This window comes from Kogia breviceps, chromosome 15, assembly GCF_026419965.1.
Source record: "Kogia breviceps isolate mKogBre1 chromosome 15, mKogBre1 haplotype 1, whole genome shotgun sequence".
Lineage (NCBI taxonomy): Eukaryota > Metazoa > Chordata > Mammalia > Artiodactyla > Physeteridae > Kogia > Kogia breviceps.
This window is the reverse complement of record NC_081324.1, coordinates 65,432,977-65,455,693: the sequence shown is the minus strand read 5'-3', so window position 1 is coordinate 65,455,693 and position 22,717 is coordinate 65,432,977. Positions and strand designations below refer to the sequence as shown.

Below are 22,717 nucleotides of genomic sequence, written 5' to 3'. Positions count from 1 at the left end.
GTCCTTGGAGACAGAAGAGAGTCCTTTGATAATGTTCTAGATGCTGAATGGGGAGGGTCGTCATCTGCCCACACTGGGGGCACTCGGGCTTTAGTGCTGAAAGTCCTTGGCAGAGTTGACCTTCAGGCGATTCAACTCCACCCAGCTGGAACCCAAACCCTGGGTGGGAGGGGACGTGGGAGCTGTCGGCCCATCACCCCAAGAGCTCAGCCTGGGCACCTGGGGCTGCCTGGAGAGTGGGGCTCAGGCCCCTCCCGCCTGCATTTTCTGGCCTGTTGTAGGGACTTAACCAGCCTCGGGGCCTTCTGTGTGTCATACACTGGTCTGAATTGTGAGCTCCCCCTGCCTGGGCAGTTGGGACTTGCCATGCTGGCCTGGTGATGTCATTGTTGGGGTGGCAGCATGAAGGCTGAGAGGTCCTGGTTCCTGGGGTGCCCTCTCTGCCCCTCCTTCTCCCACAGAACCATGGGCTCTCACGGCAGGCTCTCGCCAGGATGCAGCGGCTGACTGGATGGGGGATGTCTCCATGGAAAGGATTTTGACCCACGTGGTGTAGTTGCAGGAAGGGACGGCTGCCAGCCTGACGGTGGAGGAGAAAACAGAAGAACCACCCAGATATCTCAGAAAGCACGGCAGCCTCTCAGTGCCCATGGGTGGCCTGGGGTTACAGTGCCAGGCCGTATTGACCTCTGTCCGGAACGATGCTCCGGGTCTTCAGGAAATGGCTGGATTATGTTCTGAGGTTCCTGTTTAAGAGAGAAAAACAGGTCCGTTTTGTTCTGTTTTGTATTGTTGAGATGAAATTATACAACAGAAAACTAAACATTTTCAAGTGAACCACTCACTGGCACTTAGTTTATTCACAATGTTGTGCAACCACTACCTCTATTTAGTTCGCAAACATTTTCTTTTATTTTTAAAATATTTATTTATTATTTTTTGGCTGCGCAAGGTCTTAGTTTCGGCATGCGGACTCTTAGTTGCGGCATGCAGGATCTTTAGTTGCGGCATGCAGGATCTAGTTCCCCAACCAGGGATCAAACCTGGGCCCCCCGCATTGGGAGTGCAGAGTCTTACCCACTGGACCACCAGGGAAGGTCCCCCGAAACATTTTCATTACCCCAAAAGGAAGCCCCATACTCATTAGGTACCTGCTTTCTGTCTCTATGGATGTGCCTGTTCTGGACATTTCATATAAATGGGATCAGGCAGTATGTGGTCTTTGGGGGCTGCCTTCTTGGCATAATGTTTGGGAGATTCATCCATGCTGTAGCCTGTGTAAATACTTCCTTCCTTTCTAAGGCTGAATAATATTCCCTTGTATGGATAGACCACTTTGGTATATCAATGTGTTTATCCATTCATCAGTTTTTTTTTTGTTTTATTTTATTTGGAGTATAGTTGACTTAAATGTTGTGTTAGCTTCAGGTGTATAGCAAAATGATTCAGTTATACATGTACATATATTCTTTTAAAAATTATTTTCTCATATAGATTATCACAGAATATTGAGTAGAGTTCCCTGTGTTATACAGTAGATCCTTGTCAGTTATCTGTCTTATATATAGTGGTGTGTGTGTTCACCCTAGGCTTCTGATTTATCCCTCCCGATCCATTCATCAGTTGGATAGCTGTGTTGTTTTACCTTTTGACTATTTTGAAATATTGCAAAAGAGAATGCTCTTTGAACATTCTGGTATAAGTTTTGGTTTGAATACCTGTTTTCATCTCTTTGAGTTACATACCTCAGGAGGGTAATTGCTGAGTCATACGGTTATCAGTTCGGCTTTTTAAAAATGTCTTCGCTTTGAAATGTGTTTGGAAGGTGACCGAACTGGGCAGATCACACGGCGGACCTGGGTGTAGTTTTTCTCTCGGAGACTCAGTTTCCCTGTCTGAAAAATGGGCATCTGGAACTTCCTGCCCCCTAAGGGGATGGGGGTGGAATTCAAGAAGATGATGTGGGTGGGTGGCCAGCCCTGTGCCTGGCCCAGAGACTGTGCTGGGCAAAGGTCAGCAGGTATTTGGCAAAAATACCCACTTGCTACATTGAAGATTTGAGGGTTTTTCACTGTTTGGGGAACTTACTTCCCTGTAGCACCACAGACATCCTCTGACTGTACCCAAGTTCTGCTACAAATAAAGAAGCCAGCCTTGGACACGGAGCCCCAGGACCAGTGGCCCGTCCCACAGATGGAATCTGCTCTCAGCACACAGGGCAGCAGGAGGAGGAGGGCTCAAAGCTCAGGATGGGTGTGGGGTCCAGAGCCAGCTGTGTCCTGTGGAGCCTGTGGGCCCTTTGGTGAGACCTGGACCTCCCTCCCTGCCCAGTTTTCTGAGCCTCTCCCAGAGGGGCGATGCCTGCCTGGCAGGACCCCCTCAAGGATGTGAGCTGCTGTCTGTGAAAGTACCCAGCACTGCACCACCAGCACCACTGTACTGCTGCCCTGGGACCAGGAGGGGGGGTGCGGGACCAGGAGAGGAGGGCAGGAGCCAGGAAGGGGGCTTCTGCAGACACGATGCGATGTGGTGAGGGCTCCAATGCTGCCTCACGCTGCAGCTGACCGAGACGCTGGAAGGAAGCCAGTATTTGATCTGCTTTTAATTTTGTAAATAAATATGGCCCAGCCCTCTGCTGGCGGTGTAAACGGGAATGGAGACCACCCGCTGCCTCTGCCCGGGGTGGGGGGTGGGGGTCTTCCTGTCGCCCCACCCGAGTTCCTGGTGCCCCTTTTCCTGTTCCTCTGTCTTTTTTTTTCTTTGGCCGCACCACGCAGCTTGTAGGATCTTAGTTCCCAGATCGAACCCGTGCCCTCTGCAGTGGAAGCACAGAGTCTTAACCACTGGACCAACAGGGAAGTCCCCTGTTGTGTCCTCTTGACCCCATGCGTGCCTGCGTATTTATCAGCGAGCCACTCCCTGCTCCCCAGGCCTCTCTCCTTCGTCCCTTGTCTGTTTTGGGCAGGGAGGGCTGAGAGTGTAACCTTTGCTCCTCCCGAGGGCCTGCTCCAGACTCGGGGTGGGGAGGGCACATTGACCTGGGGGTGAGACCGGCCTGGGATCTCGCAGCAGCAAGGCAGCCGAGGCGGGAACTGGGGACCCTCCAGGCACCTCGGGTCCGGGAGGGTCCCCCCGCTCGGCTGCCCCCAGGAGGTGAGCAGCCAGCGGTCCGGGCACACGTTTCATGGGAGTCCTGCAGCGGGGGTCCCGCAGGGCCCGGCAGAGGCCTCGGAGGGAGTCTCGCTCCCTGAGGTGCAAAAGCAGAAATGAGGAGGGGCATGTCAGGCTCCTGGGGGCCCTGTGAGGAGGGGCTGAGGGACTGAGGCTGGTCTGGGGGCAGGTGGCGCTTTCCAGGTTGGTGTGGCGTGGCTCTGCCAGGGCAGGGAGGACAGCGTCCGGGGGCTGCCGGCACGGATCTGCGATGGGCCAGGTACTCCTCTGACCTCAGGAGCCCGGCTGGCAGGGATCTCATCCAGCCTGGCTGGGGAGAGCGCAGGCGGACAGGGAGGAGGCCCGGGAAGGGGTATGTAAACTCAGAGGGGAGGGGCGGCTCCGACCCGGCGGGCGGCGTGGTGCTGGTGCGGCTCTGCCAAGTTGATGGGTGGGCTGCGTGATGGCATGGGCTGCCCTTGAGGCTGCGTTTACAGAGAAAGCCCAGGCTTCCCTATTGTCTTTATTACTCAACAAATACACAGGTGGGAGGGTGTCCTGGAGCCTGGGTGGCCATCACCCAGCCCTCTCTCAGGGAGCACACCCTTGGAAGTTTCAATTCTATGCTTATTTTGTGCTTATTTTAGATGTGGTTGCCGAGGGGCTGCTAGAGATTAAGGGAACTTCCGCCCCTTGTCCGCTCCCGCGGTACCGACACCTCACCATTGCCACTGGCGGGAGGGGCTTAGGAATGTGTCATGTACGCAACATAAAGTGGGCCACTTTAATTATTATAAATGTGCCATTCAGTGACATTAAGTACATTCACGTTGTTGTGCAGCCATCCCCACCATCCGTCTCCAGGACTCTTCATCTTCCTGAACCAAACTCTGTCCCCATTAAAAAAATAACTCCATTCTCTTCTACCCCCAGCCCCCAGTAACCACCATTCCACGTTCTGTGTCTATGCATCTGACTGTTTAGGGACCTCATATTAAGTGCAGTCATAGAGTAAATTTGTCTTTCTGTGACCGGCCCATTTCACTTAACATGGCATCCTCAGGGTTCATCCACGTTGCAAGCAGGTATTGGAATGTCCTTCCTTTCTAAGGACAAGTGATATTCCATTGTATGGATACATGGATAGACCACATTTTGTTTATCTGTCACCCATCAATGGGCAGGTGGGTTGCTAGTGCTGCTGTGAACTTGGGTGTGCAAATATCTGTTCGTGTCCCTGCTTTCAACTCCTTTTAGTATATACCCAGAAGTGGGATTGCTAGATCATATAGGAATTCTATGTTTAATTTTTTGAAGGATTTTTTTAAACCAGTGTCGTCCTCGAGGTGTAAGAAGGGGATGTGACCTGGGCACTGACTGGGGACCCCCGCCACCGCCAAACCGACCCTTTTCCTTCTGCTTTTCTGGAGGTGGGTGGGGGCTGCCTTTTTTCCTTGCATTGGAGGATGGATTTTAGATTTGCAGAGTGCTTGGCTGGAGGCTGCTGAGCCAACTTGCCTGGAGAGGAGGTTTCAGATTTCACTGTGCAAACCTTTTTCCACACTAAGCCGGGAGCTGTGACTCAGCCTCGCTCCCCATCCACTCCTCCCCTCCCCTCCCACCTCCCTCCCTTTCCCCCTTCCCCTCTGGCTCTGAGCATTGAGTTGAGCCTCTAGAAGCCATGGGATCCCAGGCCCATGCCCGCTTCTTTCCTGTGTTTGGCTTCAGCCTTGGGTAGAGCTTTTCAGGAAGTGCCTGGCCTCTGCGGCCACCGTGTCACCAGGTGGCCAGGCCCAGAGAGGTTTTCCCGCTGGGTGTTGCTGGCAGAGGAGGGGAGAGCAAGGCCTCTCTCTCACTTTGCTCTGGTTCTGGGGAGACAGTGGCTTTCCAAATCCCCAAATAATGCACATTGTGCTCAAGAGGAGGGGCACCCCTGTGGCATGGGGACCTCGGGGGTATGAAAACCCTCCCGCAGGGTGACAGGAAGGCAGGTCCCTGTGTGCTGGTTAGAAGCGAGAGGAGGCAACTGAGGGCTTTCTTCCCGCCCATCACACTTGCATCGGAGCAGTCTTGGGGGGTCAGTGAAATGAGGGGTGCTGAGTCCAGATGAGCTGGACAGTGGACTGAGCCCTCAGGTGGGATGCAGGAGGGGTGGCCAGCCATCCAGAACTCAGGCTTAAAAGCATCAGTTCCTCAGACGTCGGTTTGGGGAGGTGTGTGCAGAGGGAAGACGGCTGGGTTTTTAGTCGCCAGGGAGCCTCCTCACTACACCATGGCATCTGGCTGCAAATCTGGCCCCTCAGTCTCACCTGGTGGGGGTGAAGCATCCACGTCGGAGCCGATGGTCCCCCTGGACATGGGCCAGCAGACCCTCACGGGGTGGGGAGCATGACTTGGTTTTGCACCAGGTTGTAGCCCGGATATCGTGGAACCAGCATGTGGTTTCACAAACATGAATTCTTTCAGTTCTTAGGGTGAGCCTCGGGTCCCTGAGCCTGACCCTGAAGTTCTTACTGGAGACTCAGTGTTGATTTGACCTTGGTCATGAGCTCAGCGCAGTCACGGGCCTGAAAATCAGGTGGCATGCTCAGTGTTCTTCCAGGCGATGAAGAATATGTTGACTTTTTAAGACTGTTATTTTTTTAAAAAACAGTTTAAAGGTTCTTAGGATTTGTGGACGCTGGTACTTCTGAGCTAATGGAAAAGCCGGGCCCAGAGGAGGAGTTGGGGGCAGAGGATGGGACCTGTTGAAGGAGGTGGGGAGGGCACGGCTGGCCGCCCTAAAGAGTGACAGTGATGTTTTAGAGCTGAGGGGGCCTCTATCCATTGTCGAGTTCACGGGCCCAATTTTAAGTCAGCAAAACTGAGACATGGACGGCGTAAGTGAACCGCACCATCTCAGGTGTGCAGACCCCTGGACAAGAACAGAGCCTCTTGCTTCTGAGACATTCCCACCACGGCTTAGAGCTGCCCACCTGCCCAACCTGGAGGATGAGTCCCAGGTTGCAGGGCCAGAGCAGAGAGCCCCATGGCCCAGGGGGACCATTCAGGTTCACGGGGAGTGAGGCCCTGACAACTGAAGCCTTCCGCCCGTGCCCAACTGCTGGGAAGCAGCTCCCGTGGTTGGCAAGTTTCGAGTAGGGGTTGCTGTAATTTAGGATAAGAAGGCCTCGTGTTTATTTTATTTAAACAAGCAAACAAACCTATGATTCCCAGAAGGAAGTGGAAGCTGGAGTCAGACCTGTTTTGGAGGGTGGAGTACGGAATTAGGATTCTGCATTAACAGGGTTTTGTGTTTTTTAATACAGTTGACCCCTCCCAGCTGTCCTTGGGGATGCTGAGTGAAAGCTAGTTAAGTGCCTTTGCAAATTCTCAGGAGGAGGAGTCAGAACTTGACCATGGCCTCGGACTGTCCTGCAAGGACAATGCAAAACCCAAAGTCCAGGGGGTCTGTGGGTGATAACCCAACACAACGATCTTGGTAACTAAAGCCCCTATGATGGTCCGTGGATTAAGGGTCCATGGGATTAAGAGGTACCAGGGTGCCTCTGTGCAGCTCTTGGGGTCCTCCTGCTACACTAACTAGTCTCTGCTGGGACCCTCCTGTGGACACACACAGAGGCAAAACCCAGCCTGGCCTTTGCGGCTGGCACCTGAGTGCAGACACCAGGGACACGGGTGGATGGACATGGTAACCAGCACAGTGCCAGGCTGGGTGGGGGTAGTGCAGGATCTCTGCCCTGGCTGTCTGCTGGAGTCCCATGGGAATCCTTTACAGCCACCAGGGCCCAGGCCACCCCAGGCATCTGACTCAGTCTGTTTGCAAAGCTCCCCAGGTGACGCTGCTGTGTAGCCAGGGCTAAGGACACCTGTTAAAAGGCATGTGACCAGCTGGGACCTAGGTGGAGGAAAGGGGTGAGGCAGAGGTGTGGGAGGGAGCTGGGACTTTGGCCGTGTGGGCGCCCGCAGCTCGGTGGCCGGTCTTAGCCTGCAGTGAGCACCTGGCCTGTCCAGCCGTGGCTCCTCCCGGCTGCCCATGTGGAAGGAAGTGAGAACAGTCCCGTTTCAGGCTCTGGAAGCCCGAGAGTGGCCCTGTGCCGGGCCCTGTGCCCACCTGGCCTGGGCAGTGTTTGGTGGTGGCAGTTGTTGTAAACTGGTGACTGACCGCCCTAGAGGCCACGTGTGCTGTAGCCTTGGGCTGCTTGCAGGTGAGTCACAGTGACGTGACTTAACCCAGTTGGGATGACCTCTTGGAAATCCCGGGTGCCCTTTGGAAGAAGTCGAGAAGTGGCCCTCATGTGAGATTTGGAACAGGCTGGGCCATTGTAAGTTGATGTCCCAGAGTGGGGGTCCCCTGAATTAGAACAGTTCTGGGAACAAAGCTACCAAAGGGCCAAGGGCTTGGAAGCACGTGTGGGCTTTGTGGTTTGGCCTGGGATGGGGCTGACTGCCGTCAGGTGCCTGTAGAAAGGTGTTAGCTCTATAATTAGGTACCCCCAAATAGGGAGCCTGCTGTAGCATAAGCCACTCTGTGCTCATGGGGACACTCAGCTGGGAGAGGCCTGCATCCTGTTTCCTGGCCCTGTACCTGGGTCAGCAGGATCAGGTCGGATCCCACAGACAAGGTAAAAGGATGTCCCTGACAGCAAGACACTAGCATTTGGGGTCCACCTTTCAGGGCCCCCTCCCGCTGCCCCACAGCTATCGAAAGCCCAGCCTTGTGTCGCCTGACGAGGGGGCTGCGCCTTCGTCCCCTCCTCGCGCTGCCGTCTTTGGCCAGTCAGTCGTGAAGGTGAGGTCAGCCTACCTAAGGCCCCTGTTGCACGCCTGTAGGTGACCGGTGGGGCGTGGAGCCCCTCTCCTGGGTCTAACACAGGCTGCTTCTCTGCAACGTAGATGCACCATTTGGGACGCCGCCGGGGTACGGCTGTGCCACTGACCGGGCCGAGGAGCAGCGCCGGCACCAGGACGGGCTGCCCTACGTGGATGACTCACCCTCCTCCTCGCCCCATCTCAGCAGCAAGGGCAGGGGCAGCCGGGATGCACCGGAGTCCACCAAAGTGGTGAGTCCCGGGGTGGGAGGGTGGGTGCCAGCAGTAGCAAGTGGGTGATGGGGCAGCTAACAGTCGGAAGTCAGTCACTAAAGCCCTTATTCCCCCATCTGGTGCATGGGGACCGCCCACCGGGAGCATGATCGGGGGGGTCGTGGGGCTCTGTCGGCGGGGCATGGACGGGGCAGGCAACCGTGCTGAGGCCCAGAGCTCGGCTGCCGTCTAAAGCAGTGGAAACTGGGGTGGTGGCCCCAGCAGGGTGCCGAGCAGGGTGGTGTCTGCACCCAGAGCACTGGCCCCCTTTTGCCAGAGGAGATGCTGAGGTGACTCATCCACTTTCCAGGGTCTTTCTCCTGAGGTCTCACTGCCATTAATGATCCCGCCATCACCTCCACTCCACTGATGGAGAACTGAGGCCCCCGAGGTCCATGGCGAGTGCAAGCTGGCACATCCTTCAGGTGCCTCTCGTGGGCACACAGCTGGGGTGGTGGCGGAGCTAGTGTGCCAGCTCAGCCTGGCTCAGTGTCCTCCCGCTCCCAGCAGTCCCACGGCTCAGGCGGGCACTTCTGAGGTGCATTAGGGCCCAGCCGGGCACCCCTTTGACCTGCTGAGGTCTTTCCTTTTGGGCTGAGAGGGTGCTGTCCTTGGGGCACCTCTGTCTTTCTGGTCCCACTGTCCCTGAGGACAGACACCTTCCCCGTTCTGCTTAGCTTGTTTCTGGGTAATCTCCACTCTGAGTTTAAAACTGAGAGAGAGGGACTTCCCTGGTGGTCCAGTGGTTAAGACTCTGTGCTTCCACTGCAGGGGGCACGGGTTTGATCCCTGGTCGGGAAACTAAGATCCTGCATGGCGCATAGCGCAGCAAAAAAAGAAGGAGAGAGAGTGAGAGGACTCTGCTTTTCCCTGTGGCTGGAAGCCTATCTTTTCACTGCAGCGGCCTCTCTGCTGGGCTGGCGCCTTAGCTGCAGAACTACTTCTTTCTTTTGCTTTTGTGATTTCTGAAGACCGCTGTGTTGGACAGGCTTCTCATCCTGAAACGGGGATGGGAGGGGAGCCCATGTGTAATGCATACCTCCCTCGTGCAGCTTCTTACCAAACAGCCAGTTTCACCATTTTACAGACGAGGAGACTGAGGTTCAGAGAGGCATAGTGACTTGCTTGAGACCGTACAGCTACCAGATCTGAAGCCTTCCCAACCCCTCAGCTGACAGCCTTTCCCTCAACTGCCTTGCCTTTTTTGGATGCATCCCCTTTCTTCCTGCGTTGTGGGTGTCACTTGGTACAGACAAGCATCCTTATGGCTGAGCCCTGAACTTGGACAGTCTTCCCTGTCCATCTATGGTCCCTGAGGGCTGTCTTCCCCCCACACGACCTTGTTCTACTTCAGGCCCCTTGAGGAGGCTGCTCTGCCCTCCCTGTGCCCCAGGCCCTGTGCGGCTGGATGCCCACCTACCTCTCCCTGGGCTCCTGCCCTCAGACCCCTGCCACACTGACTTGGGGTTCTGCCCTCACCTTTTAGCCCCCAGTTGAGGGGCTTATCTGCTGTGGAGCCTGTCCAGATCCAGGTGCTCACCCCCTCCTGCCTCGCGGAGCCCACAGGCATTTCTCACATTACACACAAGGCAAGAGGCTGCACCTGCTTGCCAGGCCTGGGGGCTCCAGTCCCCAGCAGGCCACCTGGCCCAGAGAGGTGTCAGGAAGCACCTGGGTGAGATGGGGACTTGATCAGAGGAGGGCTGCACTGTTTTGTTCCAGAAGCCCCGTGGTTAGGTGCTTGGAGCCCCAGGGTGGGCTCCAAGGGAGCCCCGGAGCCCCACTCCAGGGGAGTGCCTTCACTCCCCTGGAGACAGGCACAGCCCTGACTTTCTGGGTCCCCTGTCAGCTCTGCAGTGGGACTTCCTTCTTTCATCTTTGATTATGGGTTTGAAGACGATGCAGCTGTCACTTTCTAGCACCCGCAGAAAGCATGGTGGTCTTGAGGTCAAAGCTGCCTCATCCCCATCAGCCAGGGGACGGGTCCCTGCTCACCCCTCTCCATCCCTACCTTCCCGGGTGGGGCTCATCCCCGGCTGCCAAGCTTGGACCCTTTGAGCGGTAAGGTGTCAGGAGGACCTTCCTGCGGACTCCATGGCAACTTGGGGGCTCAGTGGCCTCCTGGGGTGCAGGTCAGCTCCGTGCATACCTGTCCCCTGGGGTGGGTAAGGCGTCAGCAGAGGCCAGGCCCACCCCCTTGCCTGGGGCGCTGTGGAAAGGATGCAGGTGGCCATGTAGGGTAGATTCTGGTGACCGAGGCTGTCCCAGCGCTGAGCGTCAGTGACATTCGAGACATCCCTGGTCGTTCTCAGGGGTGCCTGCCAGTCTTGTCTGTGTTTCCCATGGACCCATGACTATGCAATGCCAGCCAGCGAGTGTCAGGAGAAGGATGAGGGTCTGGGCATCACCCCCGGCTGCCATCCTGTAGGGAGGCAGTGTCCTTTGTTCTGCAGCTGTGCTGACCACCACATCCCAGCCAGGAGCAGCCCAGCCCTCACGGCCCAGGTTCTGCGCCCCAATCACCCCAGGCCCCAGGGTGGGGGTGGGCCTGGCAGCTGGCTTGCGGGTGGCAGTTCTGTTCCCCTGGGTCCCTCTCTCAGCTTCTCTACCTTGTTTTGCCACACCCAGTTCATTTTTTATTTGTTCTTTTAGCCTCAGAGTTGTGTTGCCTTGCCCTCTCCCCTCCAGGCAGCAGTGAGAGGAGGCCTCCTTCCTTCCTTCTTCCACTTGCCCTTTTCCTCCAGCTTCCTCTGGCCGTCTCCCCTCTGGACTGGGTGCATTCACGCGCCCTTCCCAGCGCTGGCACGTGCCGAGTTGGGGTCGTAAACATTGCTGGTCCCCGCCCTGGCCTTTGCTCTCTCTTCTGCACTTCCCCTCCACCCTCTCTCCTCCGGGTGGGGTGGGCCAGTGTCCAAGCTGAGCGGAGCCGTCCCTGTCTGCTGCCACTGGCCCGTTTGAGGCTCAGGAGAAGGTTGTAGTCTGAGGAGAGGTGCCCTCGCCGCTGGCCAGACGTTCCCTTGAGCTGGCTGCGCCCTTTGGAACGGAGAGCTGGACGGGGTGCTGTCCTGCCTACGTGCCTTTTCCGCTCAGCTCTCCAGGCTGCGGCGGTGGGAGCAGCCCCACTGGCTGTGCTCACAGTAGTGGGGTTGTTCCCGGGCGCACGAGCCTTCACCCTGGACACCCGCTGGGAGGCACGTGCAGGGTCCTCGCAGGGTCCACTGGGAGCTTGCTTCCCCGAGGCGCCTCCGCTCACGACATGGCCTCTGTTGTCTGAGGTGAGAGGAGATGATGGGATCCCTCCACCCTGCACATCTGTGCTGATGGTGGTGGTACTGGGGGCCCAGGGCAGGCGGCATGGATGGTCCTAGGCCCCAGGACCCACTTGTCTCACGGACAGGGGTTCCCTGGAGGGGCCCTCGGAGCTTCGAAAAGATGCGGCCAAGCCAGGGCCCAGCCAGCGGTTCTAGATCCTCTCATTGGTTGGTTTATTCTGTGAGTTTTCGTGGAGCACCTGTGTGTTCTGGGCGCTGTGCCCCAGAGGCTCCCACCCTTGGAGCTGCTGCCCAGTGTGGCCTGGACGGGGGCTGTGGTGTGGGACATGGGTGTCCTTTCCCCGGAGTGGCTCTAAGCCAAAAATCTGATGACTGTCCCCCATGTGTGCACGCACAGCTGTCTCCCATTCACCCACAGGCCGGGAAACCAATGACGGAAAGCGCAGGGCTGTTACGTCCCCTTCTCTGGACACAGGGCCCCAGCCGTCTGGCGCCTCCCTCGGACTACAGTGAGGCCGGTCAGCACAGGCCGGGCAGAGGGAGGGCAGCCTCAGCCTGGTGGAGCACAGGCCATGGGCACGGCCAACCTGACACCGGATTGCCTTGTTGGTGGTCCAGGAGCAAGTGAGGGGTGTGGCCAGGAAGTCGATGAAGACAGCAGTTTCATTGCCTTTGGAATCATCATCTGTATTAGTTTCCTGGGCATCTGTAATAAAGTATCACAGACCATGTGGCTTAAACAACAGAGGTTGATTTATCCCAGTTCTGGAGGCTGGACGTCAGCAGGGTTGGTTTTTCCTGGGGCCTCTCTCCTTGACTTAGAGATGCCCATCTTCTCCCTGTGTCTTCCCGCTCTGTGTGTCTGTGTCCTAATCTCCTTCTCTTGTTCTTTTTTATATTGAGGCATTGACATATAACATATTCGTTGTAGGTGTACCACATAATGATTCGATATATGTATATATTGTAAGATGATCGCTAACCATAAGTCAACATCCATCACCACACGATTACAAATTTTTTTTCTTGTGATGGGAACTCTTAAGATCTATTCTTTCAGCAACTTTCACGTATATAATACAGTATCATTAACTGTAGTCACCATGCTGTTCATTACATCCCCAGGGCTTATTTATTTTATAACTAGAAGTTTGTACCTTTTGATCGCCTAGTCTCTTCTTAGAAGGATACCAGTCGTTTTGGACTAGGGCCCACACTAATGACCTCACTTTAACTTGATCACTTCTCTAAAGACCCTTTCTCTGAACACAGTCACATTCTTGGGCACCAGGGACACATCACCCCCATAACACCATCACAACTAGGGATGGAATGTCGTCTTCCAGCCATCTTGGACCCTACCCCCTGCATCTGCATCCAGGGGCGCGTCAGCTCTCTGCTTCTGAGGCAAAGGCAGCAGAGCATCACCCCACATATAGTAGGGGCGTTTAGTAGTAGGGAGGGGGGACCTTGCTGTAGCCCACATGTATGTGGGCCCAGAGTCTGGAAAGCAGGCTCAGAAGAGCAGGTTCAAGGGACAAAGACCCTGAACCCGGGGTATGGGGTTTCCCTTGGGCTGGTGGCCACAGCCCCCAGCCCCACCACTGTGGCTGGGAGGGAGGCAGTGCTGCCCGGGCCTGGTCGGTCCAAGGATCAGGTGGCAGTGGCACAGAGGCTGGCGAGGCAGGTACCGGGAGAGGAGAGGGGAGCTGCGGAAGGAGTCGGGGTGGCCGTGTGGGGGGCCCGATGCCCTCTGGGCTCAGCCTCTTCCAGGACAGCCGCTCCTCGGTCACAGGTAGAAGGTGTGGAGAGAGGCCTTGCCCGCCCTGCTCAGCTCCAAGCTTCCCGTTTCCTGTTGTCAAGACCAAGGGTGGCCTTCGGCTTAGCTGGATGACCATCCAGAATTTGCAGTGACCACAGTTGAGCTGACATGCCAGGACTCCTGTGCCTTCCTAATTTAATCCCACCTGGAACCTTCTCGGGAAGCTTGTCCTCAGGTTGACAAGCCATCTTCCTCTCTGAGAGGGGCCGCCTCAAGCACCCTCCCCTGGGTCTGACTTCTGTCCGTTTCTCCTGCAGAGTGAGCTGGACTTGGAAAAGGGCTCGGAGATGAGGAAATGGGTCCTGTCTGGAATCCTGGCTAGCGAGGAGACTTACCTGAGCCACCTGGAGGCGCTGTTGCTGGTGAGGAGGGTGCAGGGGCTGAGCGGGCAGGATGGGCCCTGGCGAGCTCTGCTCATGCGTCCCAGGTCCCAGGTCAGCCTGGGAGCAGCCCACCCTCCCAGGATCCTCGACACACCTGAGGGCAGGCAGGACATGCCACCTCTGTGGAGGTTGGGCCTCCCCAAGGGGCAGTGGATGCCAGTGAAAGACTCGGGTACCAAACCAAGCTGGCTTTAAATTTTCATTGTTAATGGAATTTTAAAAATAAAAGCATGGGGGCTTGCCTGGTGGCACAGTGGTTGAGAGTCCGCCTGCCGATGCGGGGGACACGGGTTCGTGCCCCGGTCCAGGGGGATCCCACGTGCCGCGGAGCGGCTGGGCCCGTGAGCCATGGCCGCTGAGCCTGCACGTCCGGAGCCTGTGCTCCGCAACCAGAGAGGCCACAACAGTGAGAGGCCCACGTCCCGCAAAAATAAATAAATAAATAAATAAAAGCATGTATGTCACATGACCACATTGCACTTGACAAGTGGCGAGTCCTGATACCTGTGCTGCCCCACTAGTCACCTGTGCCCTCTTCCAGCCCATGAAACCTTTGAAGGCTGCTGCCACCACCTCTCAGCCGGTGCTGACGAGCCAGCAGATCGAGACCATCTTCTTCAAAGTGCCTGAGCTCTATGAGATCCACAAGGAGTTCTACGATGGGCTTCTCCCCCGCCTGCAGCAGTGGAGCCACCAGCAGCGCGTGGGCGACCTCTTCCAGAAGCTGGTGAGTGACCCGGAGCAGGGACCTGGCAGCCTCCTGGGGGTGACAGGGTGACGGGTGGGGGCCAGGCCTCTCCCTGAGCCTGGTGCCACTTGCGGGCAAGGCTGCTGAGGGCACAATGGGGAGGGCAAGTCCGGGACACATCTTACTGCCTGGGATGCCAAAGGGGGGCTGCGGGGAGGGGGTGCCGCCACAGCACCACTGCTGGATCCTGTGTGAAAGTGAGGCTTCCCCCCCTCTGCTGGCCCCAGTGACATCTCTGGTCCTTTCCTGGTCCTCTCAGTTTTACTCAAAGTTCCCAGTCTCCAGACTGGTGCCCTCTGGACCACAAAGAAGCCGCTGCCCTAGAAACAGGACTCAGACTCTGGGCAGGGGGACTGGGGCAGGCAGAGCCTGGAAGGGCAAGCACAGGTGGGGACAGCGGTGGTTTGTTGTACTTTATTTCATTTTTGCAGTCCTGTAAGTTAAAGGCTCTTGAATTAATCAAAAATTAAAAAAAAAATAGTTTGGGTAGGGAGGACTGGTCAATAAAAGTCAGGGTCGGGCTTACCTGATGGCACAGTGGTTGAGAGTCCGCCTGCCAATGCAGGAGACACAGGTTTGTGCCCCGGTCCGGGAAGATCCCACATACTGCGGAGCGGCTGGGCCTGTGAGCCATGGCCGCTGAGCCTGCACGTCCGGAGCCTGTGCTCCACAATAGGAGAGGCCACGACAGTGAGAGGCCCGCGCACCGCAAAAAAAAAAAAAAAAAAACCTCAGGGTCATATGAGAGGAGCCCTTGGGTCCCCAGGGGGTCCCTGGCTGAGGAAGTGGTGAGAACAGGCCTTCCGTGTGGCCCCAGCTCCCGCCGCAGCCATTTTGGGGACCTGGAGGCACGTTTAATGCTAGCGACTGTGACAGCAGCTCCCTAGAGCCTAGCAGGAATCATGACGCGTCCTGTGGACAGGCTGGAGGAAGGCAGGAGGGCTGGTTTGTACCTGGGGACGGCCATACCGGGCTGTGAACCGAGGGACCATGAGGCCGTCTGGTCCCGGATGGTAGGTTCATATCTGATCAGGGGGCTCAAGGGGGCCTGCGGGTACCCTGTCTCAGCTGAGCTGAGGCAGCCCCACCAGGCAGGTCCCGTCTCCACCCCGTTCAAGCGAGGAGGCTGAGTGGCAGGAGTTCACCTGCCCCGACGTTACCCCTGGTCTGTCTGCCTCCAGGAAGAGTGCTTTGCCCCTGCCTTCAGGGGCATAATACTGGAGGGTGGGTGGTGCTGGATGACAGAACAAAGGTTTCTGCAAGGGCTCAGTGTGCCCAAACTGGCTGGGAGTCCATTTGGCAGACATAGCTCTGGGTCCCTGGTTACAGGGAGGGAGAGGGGGCCGTGGGGGCAGGTCAGGGACCTTCTCTGGCCATTTGCTGACTTCGGAGCCCATGAGAAGCCAAGGATTCGGCTTTTAAAAAGTCAATGGGATTGGGAAAATCTGGTAATCAGATGAAGCGGGTTGGTGGACCCCTTGGCACTGGCCAGGCCACGCCCAGAAGGGACCAGGCTCGGGTGAACACTGAACTGAGACGTGGGTAACGTAGAACTTGTCCCAACAGAAGGGGTGGTTGAGGGACCTGAGGACGATGGAGAAATCTCTCAGATGGAGCTGCCGGATCGATGTTTGTCTTCTAAGGTGTGAGGTTCATGTGTAAGGAGCCCCCCACCTCTGTGGGTCTAAAGGGGGAGCCAGTCTCTTGAGGTGGAGGCTGGTAGGGCATGTCTCTATATAATGGGCAGCAAAGAGGCCACCTCCCAGCACCGCGAGCCCCCATCCTGGGTCGCCCTCGAAGGTGGGTGCTGGGTAGGCCTGGGTGACTGGGATTCCACCTCTGAGGACCCCTAATCCTGATTAAAGGGTTGCCCGGGCCTCCTGTGCTCTTTCCCTTGAGTGTTCTCCCTCCTGAGGGAAGCCAGTCCTCTGGGGGTGGGGTGGCCAAGGTCACCGGGCCCTCTCTAAGTGCCCAGAGCACGCGGTGGAAGAATGCCAGCCCCCAGCCCTCTTGGGCTGCCCAGACGCCCAGCTGGCCCACCGCCAGCCTGTCTTGGCTCGTGCTGGGCTCCGACGTTCCTCCCGGGTGTGGCTTTCCTGTTGGCCACCGCCCCAGGCTGCAGACTCTCCCACCCGGGACCCTTTTCCCGTGGCCAGAGAGCGGAAGGCTGTGTTTTGACGCAGGTGCTCCCCTGCGTTGAAGCCCACATCTTTGAAGAATTGTGTTGTGGGCAGAAACTGCAACCACGCTGTTCCCCAAATAACACTCTGAAGTCACTCGGAAACTGAAAAACAAAAATTTAATAGTCTGATGAACACCAGAATTTGGAAAGTTTCCTCTGGTTTCCCTGGTGTCCTTGAACTACCTTCACGTATCAGATGTTGCAGCGCAGAGATGTGGGGAGAGAGGTGGGGCCACTGTGGGAAGTGGAGCCCCAGGAACCACGTGCTGCATGTTCACGTGTGTGCCATTGGGGCTGGGCACTGGGCTCCCCAAGGACAGACAGACACCATCCCCGTCCCTTTCAGAACAGCACAGCGGGGTCAGGCTCCCCGGCTAGGAGAGTCTTAGGACCTGAGGAGCCTGTGATGCCCCAGCCCCGGTACCTCTGCCACCTGGGAACTCATGTGCCACACCTGGTAGCTAGGAAGCCCTGTCCTGATGGCGCCTTGACTCCCCTTCCTGTGGGGCTGTGGGTTATTGCTGCCCATTGGGGGCTTTGTTTCTGGTGAATTTTTATCAGCTGGGGTTTTTTGTTTCTAATCATTTCAAACTTCCTGAATTGTTTCAAGAATAGCACAAAGAACAGGGTGTGCTCCAGGATACACCAATGGTAACATTTTGCACTGATTGAAACACTTTGCCATATTTGCTTAATCTTTATCTCTTTCTCTCTCCTTTGTATACACACCCCCACCCCCACCCCACACACATGCTGAATAGTTTGAAAATAAAATGCAGATCCCTTTGCCCTTTTACCCCTAAATACTTCATTGTGTATTTGCTAAGGACATGCTCTTCCACAACCCACAGGACAGTCCTCTATCAGAGGACAGTTCACAGTTGAGTGATACTATTATTTAATATGCGATGCTTCTACAGATCTCTCCCAAGTTAGCCATCGTGTTCTTTGTAGCCATTTTCCTTCTGAGTCGGAATGCACTCCAGGTCACGAGATATACGTGGTTGTCAGGTCTCCTTCCTTTCTTTCCATCTGTACCAGTTTCTCAACCTCTGCTGGTCTTCCACAACCTTCACATTTTTCTGAAGGGTGCGTTCTAGTTCGGGTCTGATGTTTCTTCAGGAATATTCAGGTTCTGCACTGATGGCAGGGAAAAAAAAACCCAAAAACCACTTCAGTGATGCTGTGTCCTGTCGGTGCCTTACGTCGGGGGGCACGTTATCTCCATTGGTTTATCAGTGCAGCTCGGGTTCTGATTAGTGCATGAATTGGTTGGAACTTCTCAAAAACCACGTGGAAGATGTGAGCTACTGGAAGAGGGGGCAGGAGAGGTAATGAAAGGGGTTCTCCTCCCAAAGACCCTGTGTTCGTTTACTAAGGCTGCTACCATCCAGGTGGCTCAAACAACAGAGATCTATCTCCTCCCATTTCTGGAGGCTGGAAGTCTGAGATCCAGGTGTGAGCCGGGCTGGTTTCTCCCGAGACCTCTCTCCTCGGCTGGTAGAGGCCGTCATCTCTGTGTCCTCAGGTGGTCGTCCCTCTGTGTCTGTGTCCTAATCTTTTCTTCTCATAAAGCCCTTAGTCAGATTGGATCCGGGCCCACTTGAATGGCTTCATTTTTGCCCAGTCACCTCTTTAGGTCCATTTCCAAATACAGTCACATTCTGAGGTGCTCAGGGTTAGGGCTTCATCATATGCATTTTGAGGGGACACAGTTCAACAGTGATATCCCCTCAGGACTCGGCTCAGACGTTGCCTCTTTAGAGAGACCTCCCTGACCACAGTATCTAAAGCAGCCCTGCTGTTCTCCTCGCCTGCTCTGCCTTCAGCCATCTGCCATATTACTTGTTGCTTTACTTATTCATCGTGTGTCTCCTGCTAGCTGGCTGCGCTGTGTCTGAATGATTCGAGGTGACAGTGCCTCAAGAAGGGCCTTTGTTTTTGTGGGAGACGCTCAGGGAGTGGAGGTGAGGGGGAGAAGGCAGGGCTCTGGGTCCGACTGGATGGCAGGGAACCTGGCGTCTGGAATGCAGCGACTCGTCCAGGTAATCCGCGGGGCCGGGCAGGGCCTCCTCCAGCTGCTGCTTTCTCTCGCGCGCCCCCAGGCCCACACGCAGCCCCCTCAAGGAGCAAGTCCAGAAGACCAGACAGTGCCAAGGGCATCTGGGATTGCCATCTGAAGAAACATAAAATTCAATATAAATGCAAATGCACGCAGAAATAAAATTTAGGTTCAATGCAGACCAAACACCAGGATCAGCAAAAGCCTCAGGCCTCCCGCTCCTGGTCGGCTGCAGTGGGAGGCCCGGCCAGCAGGTCGTGGCGTCTGCCCTTACACCCCAGGCCGGGGTTTCCCTGCTGCCTCTGGAGGTGACCGGGGGCCCAGCGATGGTGGTGGCTGCACACAGGACACCTCCCCGCAACCATGGAAGTCTTTACTCAACTGAGTGTCGGAGTAGGAGGCCGAGTGAGGAGACACTCTATTAATGCCTTTGGTTGAGAACAGGACAAACACCTCTCGCCTTGCACCCGGCAGCAGAGGTCTCCCATCTGCCAGGTGTGTAGCGTGACACCTGGGCCCCGTCGCCAGGTTTGGGCTGGGCTCATGTCTGGGCAGCACGAGCCCCTTTTCTCCAAGGGCAGCTCAACTGCGTGTTTCTTGCGTGTCTGAAGAGACCAGATAGGAGCAGAGTAGTGGCCCCTCAGGCCAGGGATGGGTCCACTGAGGTCTCCCGCAGCCAGGATGAGAAGGGGCCGCTCCATCCCACCTGCTGGAGACGCTCATCCACGTTCACTGATATCCTGGAACTTCAGCTGCTGCTGGTGGCCCCATTTAAATGAGTGGGGTGGGAGGATGAAGAGAACTGCTACCCTTCTGGGGCTGTGAGTCACTTCTCAACGTGTCGCTTTAGAAGAAGGAAGTGTGCTTAGCGCGTGGGGAGGGGAAGCAGGTGGGAGGCAGTGACAGCGTGGAGGAGCTGAGTTTCCTGCAGCCCTGCACTGTCTCCTGCACCTGGGCTTCCTCCAGAGCTGTGCACAGAAGCCCGTTACCCAGAGGGATGGAGACCGCCTGTCCCGCACCTGTCCCACACCTGCCCTACACCTGTCCCACACTCACTCCCTTCCTCCCTGCAGGCCAGCCAGCTGGGTGTGTACCGGGCCTTTGTGGACAACTATGGAGTTGCCATGGAAACGGCTGAGAAGTGCTGTCAGGCCAACGCTCAGTTTGCAGAAATCTCTGAGGTACGCGTGACGCTGTTCAGACAGGTGCACCCCTCCACCTCCTGAGGGTGGGCTGTGGGCTGGTTGTTGGCACACCGTGACCCGGGAGAACAAGGCACCGCAAACTAAGGTCTGGTTGTGAACCTCAGCTCTGTTTCCAGATGCCTGTGGGTTGTCATGAGCAGATAGACGGAGCAGCCCGAGGAGCACCTTGCCTCCCCAGCAGCCAGGGCCCAGCTCTGGGGTACCCCGGACAGACTTGCACTGTCTGTGTGCAGTTCGGGGTGTCCATAGTTCTGCCCCATTAACAGAGGTCTCAACACTTGAGTCCTGAGGCCGACATTGCACCTTGCGGATGGAGAGCAGGTGGGAAGGTGTCATGCTCTGCTCCTCTGGGGTCTGCAGCCGGCCCAGGGGATGTGGCTGGTGTGCGTTCTGTTGACCCGCGTGGGAGGAAGCTGCAGCCTGGGCATCACACCGGCCCGGGGGCTCTGAAACCTCAAGCCCTGGAGTGTTAGCACGAGAGGCCTCGGAAGAGCCCCCCGGATGCAGAAGACGGGTGGCTGTCGCGGGCTGGTGGCCATGCCAGGTCCTCCCTGCCCTGCTCCATCCTGCTTCTGTCCGTGGCAGTTGGGTGATACTTTCTTCTTCCCAGGCCTGTAGTCCTCAGAGCCCTGACCTGCCTTCCCCGCCAAACAAGGATTCTGGGTGGGAAGACCTCCAAGTGAAACCCCAGCTTTAGGAAGAGAAACGGAAACTAGAAATAGGCAGGAGAGGGTCTCCTGCTGGGATACGATCGTACCCCGACTGTCACACCTGGGCTTTGTTCCAGGGGATTTGTGCTATTTTATAATTTATCACGGGGGCTGGGCCCTGTGGGTCCCAGCACTGGCATCTCCCATGGTGATAACGTGCCATACCGTTCCCCAGAGCCCGTGGGTGCCCTGCTCCCCACCTGGTGCCGCTGGTAACGGGCTACATGCACCCAGGACTGCAGGCTGGCTCCACACTTCCCTCTGAAGCTGCCCTGGATTGCCTGCAGCATTGGGTCTGTTCCTCTCTTTAGCTCATTAAACTAGCAGCCCCCATACCCCTAACAGCTGGAATGCTGGCGCCAAGTCCCAGGTGACTTTGACAAATTAGATTCATAATCTTTTAAGAGCAGGCTGTGGTTAAATGGAGCCAAGTTCACGTCCACCAGGACAGGTGTCTACAGAGGAAGGAGGAAGCGATGGTGGGACATCACCTAGGAGTCACGTGGTCCCACCAACCAGGCACAGGTGGGAATCTGAGCCCAGGCACAGGCACAGGCAGCAGGACGGGATTCGGGGCGGCCAGATGCCGGTTCTGTGAAACTTTTACCATCAGGTGGTATCCACTTTGGTTTTCCATCCATGTTTCAAAAAAGACCCAGAGAAACTAGAGCCACACAGACAGTGAAATGAACCAAAAGGGCACAGAAGAAGCAGGCCATGTAGAGGTGTGGGGAGTTGCATTCTGGTGGGTCAGAGCTTGGCCATGGAGACTGGATGTCCATCTCCAAGGACAGGCAGGGTGGAGCAGTGGTCCTTCATGTCTCCCAGGACTGGCCTGAGAAATGGATGTGCTGCAGTGTCCAGTCAGACTGGAGTTGCCTGAGATGGGTTCTGTGAGCTCGAGCTCCCCAGATAATAACTAGGTAACAATCATGTGAAAAGGGCTTCCGGAGTCTAGTCAGTTTGGGAAATGTGGGGTTAAACCAAACTTGTAAGTTTTCTTAAGGCAGGCCTCCCAGAGCCCCGAGATGCTCAAGGTGCCCACGTTCATCGCACCTTCCAGGGGCCCTTGGCGCGTGGGCTGCTGCCCTGGCTCATGTGAACAGCACCTAATTTTTGCAGATTTGAGCTCTCATGCCCCCTCACCCCCCCTGCCCACCCTCTGGGAGCTGCTGAGGCAGACAGATGGAGGAGTCATTGAGGGGAGCTAAATTATCAGGAGAGGCACCAAGGTGCATTGTGAGTTTGGCCCCCGTGAGCTTAAAATACACTATGTTTTCTAGTCCCAAGAGGTTTCCCACAGCCTGAGATGTTGGGAAGGTCATCTCCAGGCCCCTTCCCATTCCTGTGCTGTGTTTTCTGTTCGCTCAGAAGTCTCATACTGGGATTAACCACAGCTTCTTTCCAGAGACTATTTCAGGCACACAGGGACCTTTTATCCACATTTCTCTTGGTACCTTGGGCCAAATCAGCAGTGCCTTTGACATGGTTGTGTTGAAAAATGACCCACCCACTAAAAAGCTCTGCTCACTTCCTGGGCAAGGACGTTTGCAAAGTCAGGGGAGGGGAGGCTGGGGTGGAGGCAGAGTGCATGCCAGCGCCCTGCCCTGGCCTCCCCGAAGCTGAGTGCTCTTCTTTCTGACCCACCAGCCCCTGCACGTTGTTTAACTGCTCCAAGAAAGCTGATCCGTGCACCCAGGAGGGGCGTTGCCAGTTGCCTTGGTTTGCAGGATCCTCTGTGTCAGAGGTTCTCAACCAGCGCTGATTTTGTCCCCTGGAGACACTTAGCAATGCTGGGGGACGTTTTAGATTGTCACAGCAAGAGGAGAGGGTGCTGCTGCGCCCATAGGATGCTATTCAACATCCCAGGGTGCATAGGACAACCCCTTAGAATAGAGAATTTCTGATCCTAATGTCAGCAGCCTCATCCAGGGCGAGCGTGTGCTCCGTTGGCCCCGTTCTGCAGGCTGTGGCCCAGACACAGCCCTGAGGTTTGCCACATCTGGGCTTCTCAACAGTGAGAGGAGGGTGAGAGCTCTGCTGAAGGTTCCTGACCGTGAACTCGCTGCCACATCAGAGCTGCTTCATCTGCCCTGTGG

General features: G+C 56.3%; 1 protein-coding gene across 2 annotated transcripts in view; it reads left to right on the top strand.

Moving 5' to 3' along the window:
* The window catches only part of BCR (BCR activator of RhoGEF and GTPase), a 98,693-nt gene that overhangs the window by 41,524 nt on the left and 34,452 nt on the right, over positions 1 to 22,717 (top strand). For both annotated transcript variants that reach the window (XR_010836991.1, XM_059040095.2), the window contains exons 2-5: positions 8,047 to 8,213; positions 13,586 to 13,690; positions 14,253 to 14,438; positions 19,777 to 19,884. Coding sequence is in view for 1 of the 2 variants with exons in the window: in XM_059040095.2 (XP_058896078.1) it covers positions 8,047 to 8,213; positions 13,586 to 13,690; positions 14,253 to 14,438; positions 19,777 to 19,884 (566 nt within the window). In the remaining variant the exon portion in view is untranslated. The remainder of the gene's footprint in view (positions 1 to 8,046; positions 8,214 to 13,585; positions 13,691 to 14,252; positions 14,439 to 19,776; positions 19,885 to 22,717) is intronic.